At 37.5% G+C, this 24,123-nt stretch overlaps 1 protein-coding gene across 10 annotated transcripts in view; it reads left to right on the top strand.

Moving 5' to 3' along the window:
• The window catches only part of CARMIL1 (capping protein regulator and myosin 1 linker 1), a 347,932-nt gene that overhangs the window by 182,006 nt on the left and 141,803 nt on the right, over positions 1–24,123 (top strand). For all 10 annotated transcript variants that reach the window (XM_033216407.1, XM_033216412.1, XM_033216416.1 and 7 more), the window contains 4 exons: positions 3,163–3,238; positions 8,791–8,879; positions 10,069–10,163; positions 19,228–19,314. In XM_033216407.1, coding sequence (XP_033072298.1) covers positions 3,163–3,238; positions 8,791–8,879; positions 10,069–10,163; positions 19,228–19,314 — 347 coding nt within the window. The remainder of the gene's footprint in view (positions 1–3,162; positions 3,239–8,790; positions 8,880–10,068; positions 10,164–19,227; positions 19,315–24,123) is intronic.

A 24,123-nucleotide genomic window follows, 5' to 3' on the forward strand; every position in this document is an offset into this window, starting at 1 on the left:
AGTATTTTGTATTCCCCCTACCTCACTAGGGCTTGTTTCACTGTATTATAGCTGCTTTTTCCTGCCTGAGTCTCCTGCTAGGCTGTGCCAGGCCATCAGTCTTACAGGGCAGGGACCATTTTCTATGTTCATTTCTGCATCAGGCCCAGTGATTCATGCACGATGGCTGGCATTTGTTGAACATAAGAATGGATAGAATTGCTGGATATGCTCAGGTTCCCATGCCATTGTATACGCTATTCCTAATTTCTTAAAATACTCTGTCTCCCTGGCTGGTTGGTTTCCTTCTGATCTTTGAAGCTGGTGAACCATTCCCCATTTACTTCAGGCTGAATTACTTGCTGTCCTACTGTGCTCTTAGGGCTTTTTGTTTGTTTTTTAACATTTTCCCTATTCAGCACATCTCCTATTGTATTACAGATAGTTGAGGAGGAGTTTTTCTTTACCACTGGAGTGTGATAGAGGAATAAGAGCTACGCTTCTTTTTCATCTCTTAGCTCTCAGAGCATAATAACCCTGCCTAGTACTAAGGACTAAATAAATATCTACTGAATATAGTATGTGATTGTCTCCTTCTAGTTGTTTTTTAACATAAAAAGCCTAGGCATTAACACAATTTAGAGAAACATGGTAGGCAAACCATGCCAGTATACTTAGTCTCCATCCTCCTCATGAATAATTTTTTCTAGAGCAAAATTTTGTTTATATCATCCATAGACAATTTAATTTTGTAAAATAGATTATGAATATGCATCACAGAACAATTTTAAAACATAATAATTTTGTTAGAAGAAATTAATATCACCTTTGATGCTAACACAGTATCCTTATGACATTTGGTTGTATTTCTTTCTTTTCTTAAGAAAAGTCTATATTTCTTAACGTTTATATCTTTTTTATATGTAGATTTTATTAATCCCAATTATTGATTATATCACACAAATGTACACTTTAGAATGCTGTATACCTTCAAAATTTAATATTGAACAATAAGCATTTTTAGTGTTAAGTATTGTCGTATGTAGAGATGATGCTGTTTTACCCACTGCCTTCATGATTCTGTGAAATGATGTGCCCTTCAATTCCTGAAAATGACTTCATCTATGACAAAAGCCAGTTATACTTCAAATCAGATCATGTGACAGAACAGACTACACAAAACAGTGGTTCCCAAGTGTGGTCACTCCTGGACATTAAATCCACAAAAAAGATGCGATGAGACTGCTTTGCCATAGTTCTGAACGTTGAAATATGCATGAGAACTCTCAGCGTGGGCTTTGGGGACTCTGTAATAAGGTGGAATCACCGTTAGAGAAGCTACAACCTATAATTAGGCAACAGGGAGAGATACAGGGACTTGTTCTGAGCCCTGGGAGCGTGTCAGTGGAGGGGGACGAGGCCAGTGAAGACCATAAATTAACTATTGAAAGCGTTGTTCTCCTTTTTAATCTAAAACTAAAAAAAAAATTTAAACTTAGGCAAAGTTAGTAAAGAGGCTTGTCAGTAGAAAACCTGGCATGTGGAAACATATGACTCAGCCTGCCTATTTCTCTGGATTTTTTTTTTTCTACTACCTGTGGGCACTCATTTCGTCTTTTTAAAGCATGTCTATTGAAACTGCAGACATGTGGTGCTTCAGAGCCAGGGTTCTGACTGCAGTTCTGTCCCTTTGGCCTAGTTTCACTTTATTTTCTGAGCATCTGTTCCTTCATCTGTAAGATGTAAACAACAGTAACTCTGGGGTTGTTTTGAGATTTAAACGAACTGGTCTATGTAGAGTGCCAAGCACAGGGCCGGCACCCAGAGCTATGAGATAATATTGATTCTCAGACCTCTTTCCACCTTCTGCCTTTCTTTTCTATTTCAGTAAAAATTTGAGTATCTGCTACTTGTCCTGCACTGAGTATAAAACTGCTATTACCTCACTAAAGCTAAAAAACTGAGGTAGACAAAGGCTTGGTTTTCAAAGAACTTAATAATTGGGGGTGGTAAGGATGCTTAAAGCAACAAACTATAATATAAGATAGAATAAATGCTAAAAAGGGAGGTGGGGTTTGACCAGGGGAGGACTTAAGGAGGTGAGGATGTGTGATAATAGTGGCATTTAAGGACACACCAATTTTCATAACAGAGCAGTAAAAGATTATTCTGAATGTGAAACTGCACATCATATTAGATGAGTAAGGAGTTGTCAGCTTTTTGTCTTGAGCATGGGATGAGTTGTGGGAGCTTAGGCTGCAAAATTGGAATGGAGGCAGAACTGTCATGCAAATAGCTTCACTCTGTGGTCGAAGAGCTGATATGAAGCCTAAGACAAAAATGCATCTGGGTTATCTTATGGATGTAATCACTACTAGGAACTAAAAAAAAAAAAAAAAAAAAAAAAGACCAAATGGTTGCAAAATGCTTGCTAAGCATTGGGCATCCATCCAGTGCCACTTACTGTTCGGGTAGGCAGTATCTTGCTTGCAATATGAACTCCTCTGACTAGAGAATACTATATGAGATAATTGATGGTTAAAGAATTTATGAAGGAGGCCAGGCACTGTGGCTTACACCTGTAATCCCAGCACTTTGGGTGAGGGCCAAGGTGGGTGGATTGCTTTGAGCCCAAGAGTTTGAGACTAGCCTGAGGAACATGGGGAAATGCCATCTATACAAAAATTAGCCAGGCGTGGGGGCGCGTGCCTGTAGTCCCAGCTACTTGAGAGGCTGAGGTGGGAGAATCACCTGAGTTTGGGAAGTAAGGCTGCAATGAGCCATGATCCATGTCATTGCACTCCATCTTGGGTGACAAAGTGAGACCCTGTCTAAAAAAAAAAAAGATTTTATGAAGGAGAGGTCTAAAGAAGTAAGACTTGTTATTGGTATGGACTTAGAGGTATGATTTCTCTCAGAGCAAGGAGGTTCTTCCAGCAAATTCTGATACCAGCCTCTTTTCCTTTGGAAGTAGGAAACAGAGTCCCTAGAGACAATTTACTTTAACTTTTGGGAACTTTGAAGATCAGTCTTTGAGAACTTAGTTGTTGTCTCGTGGCCTACTAGATGTTGTGTTTGTGAATAATAGAAATTAACAGGTGAACTTGGATGTCATGGATTAAAAATTAAGTGTCAGTGTAGCTACTGTAGGAGCACTTTCATGTACTTTGTTTCTGCTTCCAGGGACTTAATACCTATCATAGCTGCTCTGGAATATAATCAGTGGTTCACAAAGCTGTCCTCTAAGGATCTAAAACTGGTAAGTAATCAAACATGCAGCAAATGTTGCTTGACTTTGCTGAATTTCAAAAACCCAATAATTATAAAAAAAAAAATTTTTTTTTTTTTTTTACTGTACTGGTAAACTGTATGCATTTTATTTCTTGAGGAGATATTTTCCTTTAAATGATTTGCATAACATTTAGTAAAAGTTGTGATGTGAGATGCTTCCAAGTATTTCCTCATGTATTCAGCTGTTTCAGGCAATTTAAGAGGATGAACAAAAAGATACATTTAGTGTAGCCTTTAGTACAAACCATTCAGTTGGCAAAAACTGTTAAAGTTACGTTTGCACAGCTGCAAATAGCAGATTTTATATTCCTGTCTTACACTCTGTGTCTACAAAGTTTCCCTTCCTAAGAATTTAGGAAAACTTTAGCAGGTAGCGTTCCCCTGGTTGAGTAATGATAGTTAATGTTGATTTTCTAGATGGGTTTTTGGGTAGATTTATATGAAAGCAAAATTAAATTAAAGTGAAATCTGTTTTCATAAGGTATGAAGGAGAAAAATATTTGGCGTATTTTATTAGTGGAAATAAGATGCTGTGTTGGGGTTATTGACAGTTCATATCAGTCATATGGACAGATGCTTATCCATAAATTAACTCTCTGGTGTTTGTTATGGGATAAGAAAGAATTTGTATGTTTTCCTGGAGACTCTCATGTTTAAGTCTCTAACTTTCAGAGGTCATAGGATCTGGGGGTTTAAGATTTTCTTTCTTTTTTTTTTTTTTTGAGACGGAGTCTCGCTCTGTCGCCCAGGCTGGAGTGCAGTGGCCGGATCTCAGCTCACTGCAAGCTCCGCCTCCTGGGTTTACGCCATTCTCCTGCCTCAGCCTCCCGAGTAGCTGGGACTACAGGCGTCCGCCACCACGCCTGGCTAGTTTTCTTTTTTTGTATTTTTTAGTAGAGATGGGGTTTCACTGTGTTAGCCAGGATGGTCTCAATCTCCTGACCTCGTGATCCGCCCGTCTCAGCCTCCCAAAGTGCTGGGATTACAGGCTTGAGCCACCGCGCCCGGCTGGGGTTTAAGATTTTCATAGTGAATACATCAGACTTGTAGTAAGAGATGGATCTGTAGGACATGGAGGGTTGAGACTGGCTAGTGGGCAGGCGACTTGGTTCTCTGAATTTGCTTGGGGTAGGGGTGGCCTAAAACATTGTATGTTTGAAAATGGACTAAACTCATTTGGGGTCCCTTAAAAGCCACTATGGTAGAGGAAAATGCATAGACTTGGAATGAGAAGCCTGGATTTCAGATTCTGATTTTTATTATAAGGCTGTGTTACCTTAGATAACTTACCTGACCTTCCAGGGCCTCAGCTTCCTGCATACCTATTATTGTGAGCTAGCTGGAACCATTTCTTACTCATCTCTATCCAGTGCTTACGAGAGTGTGTGGCTCATAGTAACTATTTAATAAAAATTGGTTTAATAAGTATATGTCTAATAAGTTATCAAAGAGATTGAGAAATGAACATATATGAGAGTATGAATTATGTGAACTGTATAACTCAAACAAGAGTTGTGTCTGAGCAGTGATGTTGGAGTGAGGGTTGGCATGAGTTGGAGCCAGGTGAGCCCTCAGGGAGCAGACAGGTAGCCATGATGGGAGACCTAAGATGCCCCTTATTTGCTGCTTGCTGGGGTGGGACCATTTCCAGGACTGAGCCAGCAAAGAGTACAGGTGGGAAAGGGGAGCCATTAGAGGAATGAGAAGGAGATGAGTCCAGAGGTTGTAGGATCAGGGAGAACAATGGTTTGCTACCATGTCAGTTTTTCTGGCTCATTCAAACATTTACATAAGCTTGTGAATTTCAAAATCGGGCCTCAAGAGGGTTTCAAGAAGGTTGTGGATATCTCACTTTTGGAGATCGTCCCAACCTGCAATTACAGGAAGGTGTCCAGGCAATTGCCGCTGCCGTTCTGTCATTATTCCTCCCAGGTATCGTCTCCTTTCAGCTGCCTTAGATGTTTAGGACATAAAATATGCACCTAATCATTTCAGTCCTGGCAAAACAAAGCATGTAAATGCTATTATGCTTTCTTGGGTGTCCTGGGATGGAAGGAAGTGGAGTGACAGGATGTGAGGACTGCTCATGCTGCTTTTCTATTAACTGAGATTTAAACACAAAAATACAGTTTGCATATATTTTTAATATTTGATATTTTAAAATGAAGTGATCTTTGTGGATATTACTCTACGGGTCTTCAAAAAGAATACTAAATTCTTGATGTTTTTTACCCAAAGTTAAAAAGAAATGATACTTTCCCTTTTGATGGGTACTGAAGTGGGCAGTTAACATTGGGTTTATTCAAAGAAAAGGACAATATGAAGAGGCACGTCTTTGGATTTTTGTAAACATGAAGTGCAAGGGCAAAAATAAGTGGCTGCTTCTCAAGTTATATAAGCTCACTGGGTTAAGATTGTTACTAGTCCAATAAAAGCCTCCTGTGCTAAGGTGCCACAAGAAAAATATGACTTTATGTTGATCTTATGAAGCAAATTAGCAATCAGTATTTCTAATTTGAGTCAAGGATTTTTTTAAAAAATGGTACTGAATATGCAATTAAGACCATGTTTTTGGCCAACATTCTTGACTCATTAAAAAAGCAGTAGAATTGGGGTCTTGCTCAGCTTCTTCTGTTTTGCAGCTCAGGCAAATTGGTGAGCATCATCGCATCTTTTTTTAGTCTTTAGGGAATGACATGGTGGGACGAGATAATGTATATGGTTTCTTTCAGTTCTAAAGTTCTAGTTTTAAAAAATTAATTTATTTTGCAATAGTTCATTTATTACTCTATAGTGATTCTAGTTTTTGTTGTTTACATTCATTTTTTAACTGAATGCAAGCTCCTGGAGAGCCACTGTATCCAGTTTTTAAAAAATTTCCTAAATTGATGCACGGAGTGCTGCACATGCTGTAGACATTTGGAAAATACTACTGAAATTATCACATTATACTTAGTAGCTAGGTTTGAGTGTGTCTCCCTTTAAAAGTTTCATTTCCTTATACTCATCCCTGTAGAAAATGATGCTTTTAATGTACTTGGCACTCAATAAAAATTAGTAGAATTAATTTAGTCATGAATGATTTGTTATACATCTCCCCTACTGGCATTTTAAAGAAAAGTTGGAGACACTTTCATACATTTTCCTTAATAAATTTATATTACAGTATTTATACCCCAATGGGCTGTAAATCTTCAAAGCATTATGATAAATTACTTTTCTGGGTGCACTGCAAGGTAGCCCAGAAATGGTAATGATCCCCGGAATTATTTCTGGTAATTAGGATAATATCCGCAAAAAAATTATCTAAGTAGTCACTTTTTATCATGACAGCACAGAATAAGACCATTTATTTCCCTTGTATGTACATTATGAGATAAAGAATTGCACTGATAAGGGGGTCACCATTTTGAATATCATCACTGTCAGCATAATGTAAATTGCAGGCATCAGGTCAATTGGAATTAATTTTTCTCTTTTCTCCTTAATCAGTGGGACACATTGGAAACCCAGGAATATTGTGAAGGTGGCATTATTGACAGAATGGAATCAAATAGCAAATAAGAATTATGAGAGCCTTACATGCTGTGGGACTTGGGGTGTTTCTAAGTTAGGTTTTCTTAAAAATACTTGGCTAGAGAACTTGTGCCACATTCAGACTGTGTTCCAATTATGATTAATCCAGTTGGGTATTTGTTATATGATAAGTCAAAGTACTGTAATATTTTTATGTGATATTTTAAGAAAAGAAAGTACTTTGATATTGTATACTGTGGCACACAGAACATGCCTTCTTTCTCTCACTCTTTTTTAATATCATGAAGTATTTAGTATGCGCTAGGTTGCAAGGAGAATTTTAAAATCACTTTGTGTGTGTGTGTGTGTGTGTGTATGTGTGTGTGTGCATGTGTGAAACAGGGTCTCACTCTGTGGCCCAGGCTGGGATGCAGTGGTGCAATGACGGCTCACTGCAGCCTTGACATCCTGGGCTCAAGCGATCCTCCCACCTTAGCCTCCTGAGTAGCTGGGACTGCAGGCGCGTGCAGTCTGGGACCCCACCCCACTACTTTTTGTATATTTTGTAGACATGAAATTTCACCATGTTCCCAAGGCTGGTCTTGAACTCTTGAGCTCAAGTAATCTGCCTTCTTCAGTTTCCCAAAGTTCTGGGATTACAGACATGGGCCAAAATGACTTTTTAATGTATAAGTAATATTAAGGTCAAGAACCACTTTAAATTAGTTTTGGAATGAGGCAGGTTATAAATATAAAAACATTAATAAATATTTTTAAAAAATATGCACAATTCTACCACCAGGACACAACTCTTCATTTTTCATAGTCCCCTCAAAATGTTGTTATATATTACTCATTTTAATTGTTGTAATCTTGTTTAACATATAGGCATATGTCTATATGCCTAACATATAGGCGTAATAGTTATATAACTACATAATGGTTGTTTTGAAAACATGTTTATTAACATGAGACTATTATTTATTAAAGTTTTTCCTATTATTATGTTGTTTCCCATTTTATCCTATTTATATTCCAGTAGGAACATCCTGATACCAGCTAGCGTTCATCAAGTACTTATTTAGCCTTCCTATTTAAGTTTATGACATCTTTAAACCTTAATTTTCTTATCTATGAAAATGGAATAATAATCTTTAATGGTTTTATAATGAAATACACATAGAGGACTTAACTCAGTGCCTGACACATGGTGAGAACTCAGCAAAGATATTTTCAACATCATTATCATCATCACTAACACTTAGTCTTCAGTTCTCCATTTTGAACGTCACCTTCTTTGGGAAGTCCTCTTAGTTTTGTGAACCTGGATTAGGTGCACTTATATGTATGCATAGCACTACCAAAATGGTCTTTTTATTATTTTATCATAATTGTATATTTTTATCTTATTTCATTCAGGTTGCTATAACAAAATATCATACATTAGGTAGCTTATAAACAACAGGTTTATTTCCCAGTTCTGGAGGCAGAGAAGCCCAAGATCAAGGCTCCAGTAGACTTGGTGTCTGGTGAGAGCACCCTTTCTTGTTCACAGGTGGTGCCTTTTAGCTGTGTCTTTACTAGGTGGAAAGGGGCAAGATAGCTCTCTGGGGCCTCTTCTACAAAAGCACTAATTCCTTCATGAAGGCCCCACCACCATGACCTAGTCAGTTCCCAAAGGCACCTAATTGCTAACGCTATCACAGTGGGGATTAGGTTTTTAACTATGAATTTTGGGAGGGGGGACACAAACTCTGACCATAGTATTCTTCTTGTCTGTTTCCCCTGCTGGATGGCGCACTCTTGAAGGCAGGGACTTTCTCCTTTATAACATTGTGTTTCCAGGATCTTCATGACGATGGTGCATAGTAGTAGATGCTCATTCAAGGTTTGTTGAATGAGTGACGTTTTACTTACTTAAAACTTTGCATTGCGTAGATGTATAACAATAAAGTTTTTCTTCTTTAGAGTTATGGAGTAGTCAAAGAATGTTTTCTGTTACAGTCCACTGATGTCTGTGAACAGATCTTCAGGGTGGTGAGTAGGTCCAATCGACTGGAAGAATTGGTGTTGGAAAATGCTGCACTTAGAACGTGAGTATTTTCCTGAATCTATAAATATGTTGTTTTAAAACTCTGTGTCGTTTGTTCTTCTAATCAATTCATAGTTTTTTTTTTTTTTTTTTTTTTTTTTTAATTGGGCTGATCACATACACAGCAATGTTTTTCCTTCTGGGGAAAAAAAATCCCTATAATTCCCATCATCATGAAGCCTAAGCATTTGGTAACATCTCTTGATATTGTGTCACTTGATATTTTTGAGAGTACATAGTATCGTTTTTAAGAGCATGGATCCTTGAGCCAGATTTCTCATGGCCTTGCAGAAGTTGCTTAAGCTTTCTGTGCCTCATTCTCTTCACTCTTACAATGGGGATGATAATAATGCCTATTTTATACAATTAAAATTGCAAGGATAAATGAATTAATATATTTAAAGTACTTGGCAAAGTGCCTTTTACTCTGTAGATGGTATATGTAGGTTTTATTATCATTACTGGTGGTCATAGTGATAACGTATTTCATATGACTTTACTGCTTTGCTTTGATCAGTGTTAGTCATTTTTTTCTTTTTCAGGTTAATGCTTGTATAGTCTTTATCTAGTGGTTTAGTAGTCACTGCCTAAGTGTACTGTTAAGAGCATAAGAGTTAGAATCTAGTAGAATAAAGATTTCACTGCTGCTAAATGAGGACGGTTGACAGTTTCATAATCATAGCACTTAGTACGTTATTTCAAGTTAAACATAACTAAAACAGTAGTTTTAATTTTTGCCAAAATGTAGCGCTAGCAATTGTAACCTTTAAACTTAATAATTAGTGTAATCAGTTTTGCATTCACAATTGCATGAAATGAGAAATAAGATATGGTAAATACTATAAGTTTCATGAAAAGCAGGTTCGATCCAGGATTTTTTTTTTTTCTTTTTTTAATTATGGAGGGGCCAGAGAGTACTATTAATAGCATACAACAGAGTGCCTTTAAAGGGGCAATTATATATTTTCTTTTCGCTTTTGGCCACAAAATGAACCATTTTCTGTCTGTGGCTTTACAAATTCTCTAATGAGGTATTAATGGGTATTAAGAAATATATGCTATATAGACTAATATTGTAAGGGAGATTTCTCTATTTAGATTTCACTCTGTTCTAAGCTTTAAATGTTCTGTTCGAATGGTTTTACATTTTACATTTTGCTACTTAATCTTATTGTTTTGTTTACACGCAGAGATTTTGCACAAAAACTGGCCAGTGCTTTAGCGCATAATCCCAACTCAGGACTCCATACAATTAACCTTGCTGGCAACCCACTGGAGGATAGAGGTACTGCGGGGTTCTCATTATCATTGATGCCAGAATTGTAAGAGGATTAGAGAATTTTAATTTAGCCATACCTGAAGAGCTGTATCAAGCTAAGTTGTAATTATAAGTGCTGTTGATTGTCCTGTTGGCTTCTGGTTCTTTCCACCCTTTCATATAAATACTTATGTTAAAATTGTATGATCTGTTTAGCTTTTTTTGAAGTGAAACGAAAGGAAAGGAAGATTTTTTTAAATGTATTTTATTAGTTATATAGTCCTGCATAACAAATTACCACATGCTTGGTAGCTTAAAATGATACCAATTTATTATCTCATAGTGTCTTGGCTCAGGAGTCTGGGTCCGGGTTAGCTGGGTTCTGTGCTCTGGGTCTCTCAAGACAAAGTAAGTTGTCAGCAGGGGTTGTGCTCTCATCTGTGACCTGGAGTCCTCCTTAAGTTCACTGGTTGTTGGTGGAATTAATTTCCTTGAAGCTATAGGCTCGAGGTCCCCAGTTTCTTGCTAGCTGCCAGTGGGTGCCACTCCCAGCTCCTAGAGGCTGTGCTCCTAGAAGGGTTCTTGTCATGTGACCCCCTTATCTCACAACATAGCAGTTTGCTTTGTGTGTGAGGCTAGCTGGAGCACATCTCTCTGATGCTTTAGTTTCTTTTAAACAGTTCACCTGACTGGATCAGACCCACCTATGACAGTTTCCCATTTTTCATGAACTCAAAGTCAAGTGATTAGTAACCTAATCGTGGTAGGGATGTCTCATTACTGTTGACCCTTGAACAACTCAAGAGTGAGAGTCACTGACCATAAGCCATCAAAAATGCACATGTAATTTTTGACTCCCTCAAATCTTAACTGCTAATAGCACTGTTGACTGGAAGCCTTGCCAATAAAAAGTTGACTAACGTGTAATTTGTGTGTTATATGTATTATATAGTATTCTTTAAGCTGAATACAATAAAATGTTATTAATAAAATCATAAGAAAGAGAAAATATATTTCCTATTTGTTAAGCAGAAGTAGATCATCATAAAGGTCTTTATCTTGGTTATCTTCACATTGACTAGGCTGAGGAGAAGGAGGAAGAAAAGGAGGCCTTAATCTTGCTATGTCTGCAGTGGCAGAGGTGGAGAAAAATCCACACAGAAGTGGACCAGTGCAGTTCAAACCCATGTTGTTCAAGAGTCAACAGTGTATTTACTGCTCCCCATCCCCATATTCAAGGAAATTGCACAGGGCGTATACACCAAGGGGTGAGAATCTTGGAGACTATCTTAGATTTCTCTTTACCACTATTATATTTTAATATTTAACAAGATTTGAGTGTGAGAATAGGGAAAGGATGAAGGACTAGAGTTCACGAAGAGTCAGAATGTTTTATTAAAAGTGGATATGTAGAGAGAGGAGTCAGTAGATTTAGAAAGGGAAACTCGAGAATTTGAATTCTTAGTGGAACACTGATGGACAAGGTTTAAGAAGGAATTGGTTTATCTCTAGTGGGACTATTTTGTTTTCATTTTCTATTGCAGATGTTTTCCAGGTTTGTTGAATACGGCCTTTCACCTTTCAATGTTATATTTGAAGAGTATTAATTATTAAACTGAGCTGAAGATACTGATATAGATGTTCAGTTTTTCTTTTTGTCCTTAATATGGTCATTGTTTGGTGCTGACAAAGATACCTAGGTTATATTCAAGCAAAAATCTCCAGGGTAACTCGTCATCATCTAAAGTAGTGAATCTATAGGAAGGTTGAGACTGAATTAGAAAACTAGATCACGCCAAAAGTACCCTCATAGAATAAACCAAAGCTGAAATTAATGGTTGCGTAGTACTGGAATAGGAGTTTTTCTAGGGTATACTCAATTGTTAGGAAAAAGAAATGTTTCTCTATTAGATACTACAGAGAGGTGAATGTGACAAAGTAGAAATCATGGTGATCACCGTTTTATAGACGGGAGGGCTATTTTTGGTTTTGTTTTTAAGATGGGAGGGACTCAGTCATATTTATCAACAGATAGGAAAAAATCTGTAGAGGGAGGTAGTTGTTTGAGGAAGGTTCTTAAGCAAATGAAATCCAGAGTTCAGATGGATCAGGATGGGGACACTTCTCAGTGTTTAGAGAAATGCAAATTAAAACCACAGTGAGGTACCATTTCAAAAGCAGTAGTGTGGCAATAATCAAAATAAGTCTTCGAAAGGATATGAAGAGATGGAAACTCCTGCGTTGCTGGTGGGAGTGTAAAATGGTGCAGCCACATGCAAAACACGCTAGACAGTTTCTTAAAAAGTTAAACTCAAACCTGCCATATAATCCAGCAATTCTCCTCCTAGGTGTATCACCCAAGTGAAAGGAGACTTATGTCCACACAGAGACTTGTGAATGAATGTCTGTAGCAGTATTAGTTATAATAGCCAAAAAGTAGAAACATCCCAAATGTTCGTCACTGGAGAGTGGTTACATAAGATGTGGTGTATATAATATGTGCATTGGAATACTACTCAAAAGAGAATGAAATTCTGACACATGCCACATCATGGATGAACCTCAAAAACACTGTTAAGTGAAAGAAGCCAGACCTAAAATACCACACATTGTTTGGGGAGATGGAAGAGGAAGAATGAATTTGAGGCCCTTTGTTTTCTCTCCCGTTGTCCACTTCATGTTCTCTGAGGTGCAGCCACATTGGACAACTTATCACCGCAGGTGCAGTTTCCTTTGTCTTGCCCTCACTTTGGAGCTCCCATGTAAACTTCCATAATAGCACTTACTTCATTCTGCTCACATGAGAACTAGAGGTGGACATTTCTTCCCCCATGCTTCAGCACCTTGCTTCCTCTCATCCCCACTTTCTGGGTTTTCTGTCTCCCCTTCCTTGTTTCCTAAGATGCAAAGCATCTAGTGTAAGACTTGGTCCACAATCAACAGATATTTTCTTTAAATTGAATTTGATTTATTTGATTGTATTCAATCTTATTCTCTTGTATAGGTTTTTTTATTTGCACTGGAAAATTATGGTGAAGTTTGAGAGATTTCTTTTGTATAGAGTCAGACCATGTGTTCAAAGATGATGTTTGCCTCCTTTTTCCCTCTGCTTTCCTATTTCTGAGACCTGTGTCTTTTTATCTAGCTGCAGCCCATTCACCAGTGCTGTCATCATGAATCATTCCAAGGATAGCCTTGAATATTCCTGCCAAGTCTGTAGTGTGGTTTCTGCTCACATACCCTCAAATTTTGACGTCCTGAAAATATTTTCGCAGACCAAGACTTTTCTCATTTCTGCCCCTTCTAAATTCATTCATTGCTGTATTTGCCAGTGCTCACAGACAACTGCCAACATTCATATCTCCCACCTTTCTTTACTCTTCAGGATGAGCCTCCTGAACACAAATTATTTATTCTTTTCATTCAGGCTAACTACCTGAAGGATTGGTAACTTTTCTGCTCATGGATGGAAATTCCACAAGAAATCTAATTGAGTATAAAATGTTTATTGAAATTTCAATCTAGAGAAAACTTTTAGTAATTTTTGTTCCCAAGCTTTTCAATGATGGTATTTTGTGTTTGAAAGTAATAAAAAGGGTGAAGGAGGAGTCTGTAATTAAGTTATACAGGATATAAAAAAGACTAAGGCAGGACTATTATTTGTAAGGAAGCTCAAAGAAATACAAGGGGCTGGGTACAGTGGCTCATGCTTGTAATCCCAGCACTTTGGGAGGCTGAGGGGAAGGGATCATGAGGTCAGGATATCGAGACCATCCTGGTCAATGTGGTGAAACCCCATCTCTACTAAAAATACAAAAATTAGCTGGGTGTGGTGGTATGTGCCTGTAATCCCAGCTACCTGAGAGACTGAGGCAGGAGAATCGCTTGAATCAGGGAGTCGGAGGTTGCAGTGAGCTGAGATTGTGCCACTGCACTCCAGCCTGGCGACAGAGAGAGATTCTGTCTCAAAAAAAAAAAAAAAAAAAGATAAGGTCTTAACAGTTAAGTGGCCAAGAATTCTGAGGAATTTATACAGCAAATGGAATGTGGTTTTGTACCTAAACCTTCCACTCAGGAACTTATTTGGAAACTGTCAAAGATTTGTATGATATGAATGTTGATGCAGCAAAACTGTTATTTTCACATCTATGTATAGAGGACTAGGCCTGCAGTCTTCTGATTGCTGAGGGGGTTGTGGTAAAGGAGGTTCGAGTATGACTTAGTAAGCAGAGGTATAATGTGTATGAGTAATCCTTCAAATGCTAGATGCCCTACTGCTCTCTTTCTGCAAGAACCACACAAGATGGTGAACAGACCACACACATACACAAGCTATTCTTACCCTTGTTGCCAGGCCATGCCTGTTCACCAGCTTGCTCTTGGTCTTCATCTAACACAGTGTTTTTTCAGACTGTGGGTCAAGACCCATTAGCTGGCCATGAAATCAATTTAATAGTTCATGACAAGTATTTTTTTTTTTAAAAAGCAGTGGATTAGAAGAGAAATGTCAGAGTGCATTGTTTAGGGGAAACTTTGGTTTTAGTTTTCTAATCCTAATACATGTACATTTATGCTTTACTTCTCTAAGCATAACAAATTCTGTGTTCTGTTTTTCCTAGTTATCTGTCCCAATTACCTTAGTTCTTATGATTTTAGCCTTTTCAAAAATGTCTGTCCTCTTCTCCTCACTTTTTTTTTTTTTGTGTGTGTGAGACAAGGTCTCACTCTGTTGCCCAGACTGGAGTATGATGGTGCAATAATGGCTCACTGCAACCTCGATTTCCTGGGCTCAAGCCATCCTCCCCACTCAGCCTCCCAAGTAGCTGGGATTGCAAGTGTGCACTGCCACACCTGGATAATTTTTAAATGTTTTTTGTAGTGATGTCGTCTCACTATGTTGCCCAGGCTCCTCCACTCACTTTATTACAAATTTGATTATTTCATTTAGACACCATTTAGAATCCTAGCTCTAGTGTTTTTTGTTGACCTGAAGTATGCTCATATTTTTTCCCAGCTATTTGGTGGTGGCTCTGATTTGATCTTCTAAATAAGACAAGAGACTTATAGATTCTAGGATTGCTGCTTATTTTTCTTGGTGTTTTAGATCTTTCATGTCTCAGTGTATATCAGTGAGTCCCAGAGTCGAAACACATGGGTTTAATTCCGAGCTTCACAGCTTTCTAGCTAAGTGTTCTTGGACAAGTTACCTACCTTCTCTATACCTCAGCTTCCTTCTATTAAAAATATAATAATAGTACCTACCAAATAAGAATGTTCTAAGGATTAAATGAGATAATTGATATTTTCATGGTTAAACAGGTAAAGCAATATTTTAAAAATGGCATAGATTGGCTGGGCACGGTGGCTCACGCCTGTAATCCTAGCACTTTGGGAGGCCGAGGTTGGCGGATCACGAGGTCAGGAGATCGAGACCATCCAGGCTAACATGGTGAAACCCCATCTCTACTAAATATACAAAAAATTAGCTGGACGTGGTGGCACACACCTGTAGTCTCAGCTACTCGGGAGGCTGAGGCAGGAGAATCCCTTGAACCCTGGAGGAGGAGGTTGCAGTGAGCCGAGATCACGCCTCTGCACTCCAGCCTGGGCGACAGAGGGAGCCTCCATCTTGGGGGGAAAAAAAGAAAAAGGCATAGATTTAGATTTTAGGGCATTTAAAAGTTAGAAGTGTTGACTCAATTTTTTCCAGTATCCCTATATTCTTATATTCTTGGTTCCAAGTCTTTTCCTCTCAGCCTTATTTTTGAAATGGAAATACTTCATTGTATTTTGCTTTTTCACTTACTTTTCTTAGCGTTTCTGAACTCTCCAGGAAAGCTATAGGAATGGGTGGAACTGTAAAAATTTTTACTCACCTATGCTCTGACATCTACAATGTTCTAATCTGTATGCTTTCTAACAGAGAAGAGGCCTTTTGTTTCTCCCAGAAGCCACTACCAAGATCAAGAGACAGAATGTTCCCAGTGTTCTCCAGACTTACCTTGTGGTTTGCCCCAGTGATCACCAGCCCTGTCCTCTACCACTTGGAAAAGATAACTACTATTCTGACTTCTCTCATGATGGATGAGCTTTGCTTGTTCTTTGCCTATGTACTCCTTTGTGTTTGGCTTCTTTTGCTTCTCTTTATGGAGAGATTTTTTAATAATAGATTTGTTTCCTTGAATAGATAGCGAACTATTGAGATTATTTACTTCTTCTTACATTAGTTTTGGTCTATCATGTTTTTCATAAGGGATTTGTTTCCTTTCTATTAAAATGATAGTTTTCTGACTTACAGATTTGTTTATACCCTTAAGTTATAATTCAATGCCTGTAAGATCTTTAAATTCTTTTTTGATTTGATTTTGATAATTTGATCTCTCTTTCTCATTTATTTATTTTACCAGTCTTGCTGGAGTTTATTAATTTTGTTAGTATTTTTAAAGAACCAACTTTGTTAAATTTACTTATTTTTACGGCTGCTATCTATTTAATTGGATTCTTCCCTTTTTCTTATTTTTTTCCTTCCTTCTGTTTACAGAGGTGGGTGAGGATTAATTTGCTATTTTTTGAGATGGATAATTAGATAATTACTTTCCAGTTTTTAATCTTTCTTAAAATATGTATTTAGGTCTATTGATTTATCTTTAGGCATGGCTCTAGTTAGATCCCAAAAATTTTAATACTATAGGTTTTAGATTTAACTCAAAAGATCTTTAGAATTCCCATTGTAATTTTTGGCTCTTTTGTTATTTAGAAATATATTGCTTACGTTATAATTATTTGGGGATTTTCTAATTATCTTATTGTTATAATTCGTATTTTAACTGCAGTAGTGGTAACAGAGAACATACAAATATTCTGTGTATGAATTCACAGTACTAAGGAACATTCTATTATTTGTTGAGACTTGCTAAATTTATGGCTCGGTATCTGATTCCTTTTGGAAAATATTCGTTGTGGACTTTGAAGATATGTATTCTGTAGTTACTGGGTAAAGCATTTTAAATATATCAATTATATCTTTCTTCATTATGCTCTTGATGTTCTCTATATCTTTACTGACTTTTTGTGTTCATTTATTAGCTACTAATAGAAGTGTGTTGGAAAACTATTATTATATATGTGTGTGTTTATGTAATAATATATGTATTTTCCTTTTGTTACTGTCAGATTTACTTTATACATTTTCAGATGATGTTAATCAGAGCATAGATTTAGAGTAATTGTATCTTTTTAATTAATGAAATATTCCATTTATCTTTAGTAATGCCTCTTAAAATTTAAATTGTCTCATTGCAGCTACATCAGATTTCTTTTGGTTAGTGCTTGTAGCATATCTTTTTTCATGCTTTTACTTTCACTTCTGAATACATATATCTCTAGGTGTATCTCTTGAAAACATTTGATATTTTTATTCAAGTAAATCATCTTAGATTTGTAATTTGAATCTTTATATTTACATAATTTTAAATAATACAAATGTAATTAAATATATTTAATAAATTTATGTTTAATGTAATCATTCAGATATTTGGGTGAAAAGTTGTATTTCTATTTGTTTCTTTTTTTTTTTTTTGAGACAGAGTCTTGCTCTGTCACCCAAGCTGGAGTGCAGTGGCACGATCTCGGCTCACTGCAAACCTCCACCTCCTGGGTTCACGCCATTCTCCTGCCTCAGCCTCCCGAGTAGCTGGGACTACCTGCGCCCACCACCACGCCTGGCTAATTTTTTGTATTTTTAGTAGAGACAGGGTTTCACCGTGTTAGCCAGGATGGTCTCGATCTTCTGACCTTGTGAACCGCATGCCTTGGCCTCCCAAAGTGCTGGTCCGTTTTTTTATTTGTCCCCTGTTTTCCTCGCTTTTTTGCCTTTTAGATTAATCAAGTTTTAACAGTTATTCTGTCTTTCCCCTTTCCTTCATCAACTTGTTAGTCACTTATTATTTTTTTTTTACAAGAGTGTATCAGCTAAATATCAAGGCTGCCCTTTTCTTGTAATTTACAAAATGTATTTGCATATTCAAGTCTCTAGAAATAATCAGATAAAAACCTGTTTAACGTGATTTAATCTAGTGATTTTCAAACTTCTTTGACTGTGGAAACACAGTGGGGAAATAGAGGCTCCCAGAACACCCACTATTCTAGGGGAAACACCCATGTAGAGGCTTACTGTAGCTGCACGACCTCCATGTTGTTTCTTAGAAGTTGTGATAAGATTTGTAGATAATTTGGGGTTATATAGTAGGACAGCAACCAGCACAGTAATTTCTTATTGCTGCCTGAAGCTTGAGAATTAGCCTAAGGGAGCAGGAATTAACATTGTTTTAGGAGCCTTCTGAAGAACATGCCCCTGGGGAAATGATGGCTCATCTACAGCAGGAGGTCAGTTGAAGGACCTGTATGAAGGGCATACATTTGTGTATTACTTATTTCCTCCCAGAAAACAGTCTATGCTCACTGCAGTCCTTGGATGGGTGACCTGGTGTTCTCAATCTCCCACTCTGGTTATTAAATTTAGAAGATATCTGATTTTAAATACTATAAATTCCTGGTGAGTTATCCAAAGTTACAAAATCTACTTTTAAGAAGTTAAAACATGCTCCGAAGCTCTGTATGAGGTTGTTAGCTGTAAGCCAATTAAGTATAGGAATCCATCTGCCATTATCAGAATAGTTAATGTTACTCCATTCTTCTTGACAATAATTAAATAGCATACATCTGCTCATCTAGAAGAGCGATCAACTCGTTAAGACAGAGGTTAAAAAGAAAAGGGGTTAACATCCTTTCCAAGAGGATTTGCATTTTAAGTAGAACTATGAGAAAAAGAGTGACACTTGGCCTCAAGAAAAGTATCTCCAATGGAAAAGTTTCAGATATTGTATGCCGAATAAGACATCTTCCCCTTCTCTTTCCCTGTAGGTAGGACAGAAAGAAAACGAGGCTTGATGGTAAATGGTTAGAAAACAAAGTCTGATATTAGAAAGAAAAATATGATCACTTCATTCAGAATCAAAATTAATTTTCATTCATTGTAGAAAATGCAATTCCGAGAACTTGAAAATTCTAACCGCCTTTTTTCCTTTCTCAGGTGTGTCCTCTTTAAGTATTCAATTTGCCAAACTCCCAAAGGGATTAAAGCATTTAAATTTATCTAAAACCTCATTATCGCCTAAAGGTACAGTATTTCTTATTTACCTAACAATGTGTCTGAAATATTTCTGCTGCACCTGCTACCTTAGTTAGAATTATTTGTAAATGTACTTACATTTAAAAATATATCTATTATATTACTCTGGCAGTTTGAAGATAAAAGACATTATGTAATTCAATTTTTGATGCTCTGAAGTGAAATGCTGTCAGTGTAGAGAATAATTTTGATATGTACGTGCAGTCTTTAACTTTTAAAACTTTGAGTCAGGGAACACTCTCCTGTCTGCTTCTATCCTCCTGCCTCACATTCCTAGATGCACCTGGTTGTGTTTATCTTGGTTCAACAAGTTGGCCTTTCTAACTGTCAGATAGACTGTCTGCTTTACAGAAAACTGTTGGGCCTAACTGCTGGATCACCACTGTAGCTCCCCTCCTTGTAGTTCTGTCTTTAGAGATTTCCTTATCTTCTCTCCAGGTGAGTTCATAAGTTCACTCACCTTCATTTTTTCCATCAAATCCTGTCAATTCTGTTATTATTTTGCCACAGCAGCACCACAATAATAATATTAGAAATTATCCTGCATTCATTGTGCCTTTGTATATCTTCACATTTTGCCCTGGATGCCTGAAAAAAATTTTTTTAATCTCCAAATATTCTCAGAGAGGTTCAGTTTGTTTTATAAAACTGTTTTTCTGTGATAAACTGCTGAGATGTGTTCCCTGTTCCCAAGGCAACACGGAATCAATGACTGTTCCCTTTGTATTCAAGATCACATATGTAACATTATTGTATAAATATTGTGTCTTTCCTGCTACACTGGGGCTCTCCTTGTGGCCTGTGCTTCTCTCATCTTTTTATCTGCAGCACCTGGCACTGTGCCTGGACTACTGTTTAACAAAAGTTTCTTGAACATCTTGCCATTTCTTAAGAAAGTCACTGTCTTTTGGAAACAGTATATATGGTGGTTGAAAGTGTCAGTTCTGTAGTCAGATTGCCCAAGGTTGAATTCTGACTTTTCTACTTATATGTCATGCATTTATATGTAATATCTTTGTTCCCAGGTGCCTCATTTGTAGGACAGAAATAACAGTATCTTATTTCTACACAGGTAGTTAGAGTTGAATGATTTAATATACATACAGTATGGTTTCTGTCACAAAGTGCTTAGTAAACTGCTACCGTCACCCCCACCAGTACCAGCACCAGCACCAGCACCAGCACTACCACCATCATCATAATTATCATCATCCTGAGGTGTCTTATGTTTTTATATGCCTCAGTTTCTACCTGGAGCAACCTTGGTGTCCTTACCTGGAATGTCTCATGAATTACTGTGCATCCTATGCAGATTCAGCTTCTATCTCTGTCTCAAAAAAAAAAAAAAAAAAAAATTGGAGGTGGATTTTTAATTTAATTTTATTTTTTTAGAAGACAGGTTCTTGCTCTGTCACCCAGGCTGGAGTGCAGTGGTGCGATCTTGGCTTATTGCAGCCTCCACTTCCTGCGCTCAAGTGATCCTCCCATCTCAGCCCCCCAAGTAGCTGGGACCACAAACACGCACTACCACACCCAGCTAATTTTTTTTGTAGAGACAGGGTTTCCATGTTCCCAGGCTGGTCTCGAACTCCTGAGCTCAAGTGATCTGCCTGCCTTAGCCTCCTCCCAAAGTGCTGCGATTACATGCATGAGCTCCTGCGCCTGGCTGCTTCTATCTCACTTTCTCTTTGAAACGTTCTCAGACAGTCCCCTCTCACCACACCCTGTATGACTAGATGCCCCTTTCTCTGTGTTCCATAGCTCTTTGTAAATTCCTCTATCTTAGCATGTGTCCATCGCATTTGATTGTGACTTAGTCTGTACATTTCTGAATAATAAGGGCTTTGCTTCATTCATTGCTGTGTCCTAGCACTTCTCAGTCTCTCACTGAATGTGCCTTGGATAAATGAGTAAAGCAAAGTCATCCCTTGATGATTTTATATCCATGCCATCATACATTATTCTGAACATGCAGTTAAATTAAGAATGGTTTGAAATTGAGATTAGTTCCATAAGTCCCATGATTTTATGTGCACACATTTATACACACATATTTAAGATTAAGGCTTAAAAATACATTACCAAAGGGATTTCCCCAGGAGTCAGTGTTTTCAGACCTAGTGCCTGAAGCCATCTACAGATCTTACAGCTAAGTTTAACTCCTTTACATTATCACTGTTCTACTTCAGCAAATCCATTTTATATAAACCTTTTTCTGATCATTATCAGTGTAGTACACATTTATGGTAAAGATTTAGAAGATACTAAAAAGTATAAATAAGAAGGCAGACCCCCTCTGAACTCCCTTGTTCCTTAGTCATTTGTATTTCTTTTAGGGAAATCACTAAGTTTATATCCTTTGTTAGTTTTCTGTTTATAGTGTTAATCTTTTTTTTAAAAGTTTATGTGACTTCTGTACATATTAAAAGCACTCATTATTTATTGTGTGCTCCATAGGTCTAGTTTAAGTCTTTTATAAGATAGAGTGGTTTTAAAAAACCTGATTATATGAATTGCATCTGTAATTCTAGCCACCCAGGAGGCTGAGGTGGGAAGATGCTTGAGCCCAGGAGTTTCGGGTTGCAGTGAGCTATGACAGTGCCACTGCACTCCAGCTTGGGTGACAGAGTGAGAACCTGTCTCTTCAGAAAACAGAAACAAAAACAGAAAACTGATATATTAATAATCCTTGATTATATTTATTTTAATTCATTTGTTCATTATAACAAATAAAAGGATGTAGTGATCATTTATCCTTCCGAGGGCAAGTTTGGTTCTGAGGACCTTCAGTGCCACCTCTTCCTGATGTCCCTGTCCCTTTTAGAGTGGTAACAGTGGGTAGGTCCTATGGGCAGAGCTGGGCTTCTTCACCTCCTTATGATGAGGACAGCTCCACATTGCCTATACCCTTTACAAATAAGGGTCCTCCCATTTATCTCTTACCTGCAATAAAATATGTATATATTACAATATGTGTTTTAAGAATTAGCATTGTCTTATAACATGACTTGAAGAATTTTTATCTTATTTTATTTTACTTTATTTAGACGGAGTCTCGCTCTGTCGCTCAGGCTGGAGTGCAGTTGCATGATCTTGGCTCGCTGCAACCACCGCCTCCAGGGTTCAAGCGATTCTCTTGCCTCAGCCTCCCAAGTAGCTGGGATTACAGGCATGTGCCACCATGCCTAGCTAATTTTTGTATTTTTAGTAGAGACAAGTTTTCACCGTGTTGGCTAGGCTGGTCTCAAATTCCTGACCTCGGGTGATCCATCTGCCTCAGCTTCCCAAAGTGCTGAGATTACAGGCATGAGCCACCATGCCCAGACTGAGTAATTTCAAATTGCCCTAGGACAAAACTATCTTGAAATGTTTGTTTACTTTTTTTTAAAAATTGACTTCTTGAAGTATTTTACATAGGATCTGAAAGATTCACAGATTTAAAATGACTGGAGTTACATTGCAGTGTTAAGCTTCTGGTGAATCAGACTAGCATTTATATTCATGGCTCGATAACACAAGGCAGATTTTTAAAAAAAATCAGAAAACTCCCCATGACATCGTCACTGCCTCCAAATACCGTTTCTTTATCTCAGATGTTAACTAACTGATAGTTTTCTGGATTTCTAGCAAATGTCCTGCTGGTTGCCAGATTATGTCAGGGCAGAGCCATCTGGTACCACCTTTTTCCAGCTGTAAACACTACAATAATAAATAACAGGGAATGGTCAAAATTGCTAGACAGCCAGAATCGAGAAAGTCATGTAAATGTGTTTAGTTAGGGCTGTAAGAGCCTTGATTTTTTTTCAGTTCTATACTTTTATAATTCTCCACTCTTCGTGGGCTTATTAACACAGCCCTCATGTGAAGATGGGCTCAGGGGGCAGGAGAGGAAATCCTTCGTGCTGTTTCAGTAGCATGAAGCTGAGCTGATAACATGATGCTCTCTCGAGTCTATTCAGATGTTGGACAACTGCCAAGTGCCCGCACTTGTCAAGGAGCATTTTGCTGTCAGGACTAATTTAGCCTTCTATTTTTGGAATTTATTTATTGAGTTTTGTTATACCTCAGTAAGGAAATGATTTCACAAATGATTTTCTTGATGAGAATCTGGTATTGGCCCTATGTTTTGGACTCAATTATTCTATTAAAAAATACATTAATACTACTATCAGGACAAACTAAAGGAAGTTGGTCATTTAAACAGTTATAGAAGATAACCTCCAGAAAATAACCTTTTGTTATAAGCCACCGTACGTTCCTCTTATCTAACACAATTAATCAAATTTCCTGCTTCTCTACTGCCAAGCTCTTGTTCTTGCCCCATTGATAGTTATTGCCTCTCTGGATAGTGATTATTCAGCTGTCTGTGTCTCCCGCTCCACTGGCCTTCAGTGAGTAAGATGGTATCTCAGAAGACCCTGCCTGGTACACAGGAGGATTTCAGTAAAGGTTTATTGAAATGAATTTTCCTTGTGTAGCACTGACTTTTCATTGCAGAGTCTAATTAAGTTTTTCCCTAATGGTCTTTGCAATTTTTGAGGGTAAAAAAAAAAAAGATCTTATTTATATTTATCTCCTAATTCCCAGCATTTTATTAGCATTTAGTAAATGAGTGAGTTGACAGCCAAGAAGTTCTTTGCACTTAAATATTTTTGAATTCTTGGTCTCCTGTATACCCACCCAAATGTGTGCCCACTTTGAGAAATGGCTCAGTAGCCTTTATCAGACACACACTAGAATCAGTTTATTATAACTCTCTGAAGCTGGGGAAGACAATGTCTTCTTTATCAGCCCCAC

This window comes from Trachypithecus francoisi, unplaced genomic scaffold (genome assembly GCF_009764315.1).
Source record: "Trachypithecus francoisi isolate TF-2019V2 unplaced genomic scaffold, Tfra_2.0 Lachesis_group10, whole genome shotgun sequence".
Lineage (NCBI taxonomy): Eukaryota > Metazoa > Chordata > Mammalia > Primates > Cercopithecidae > Trachypithecus > Trachypithecus francoisi.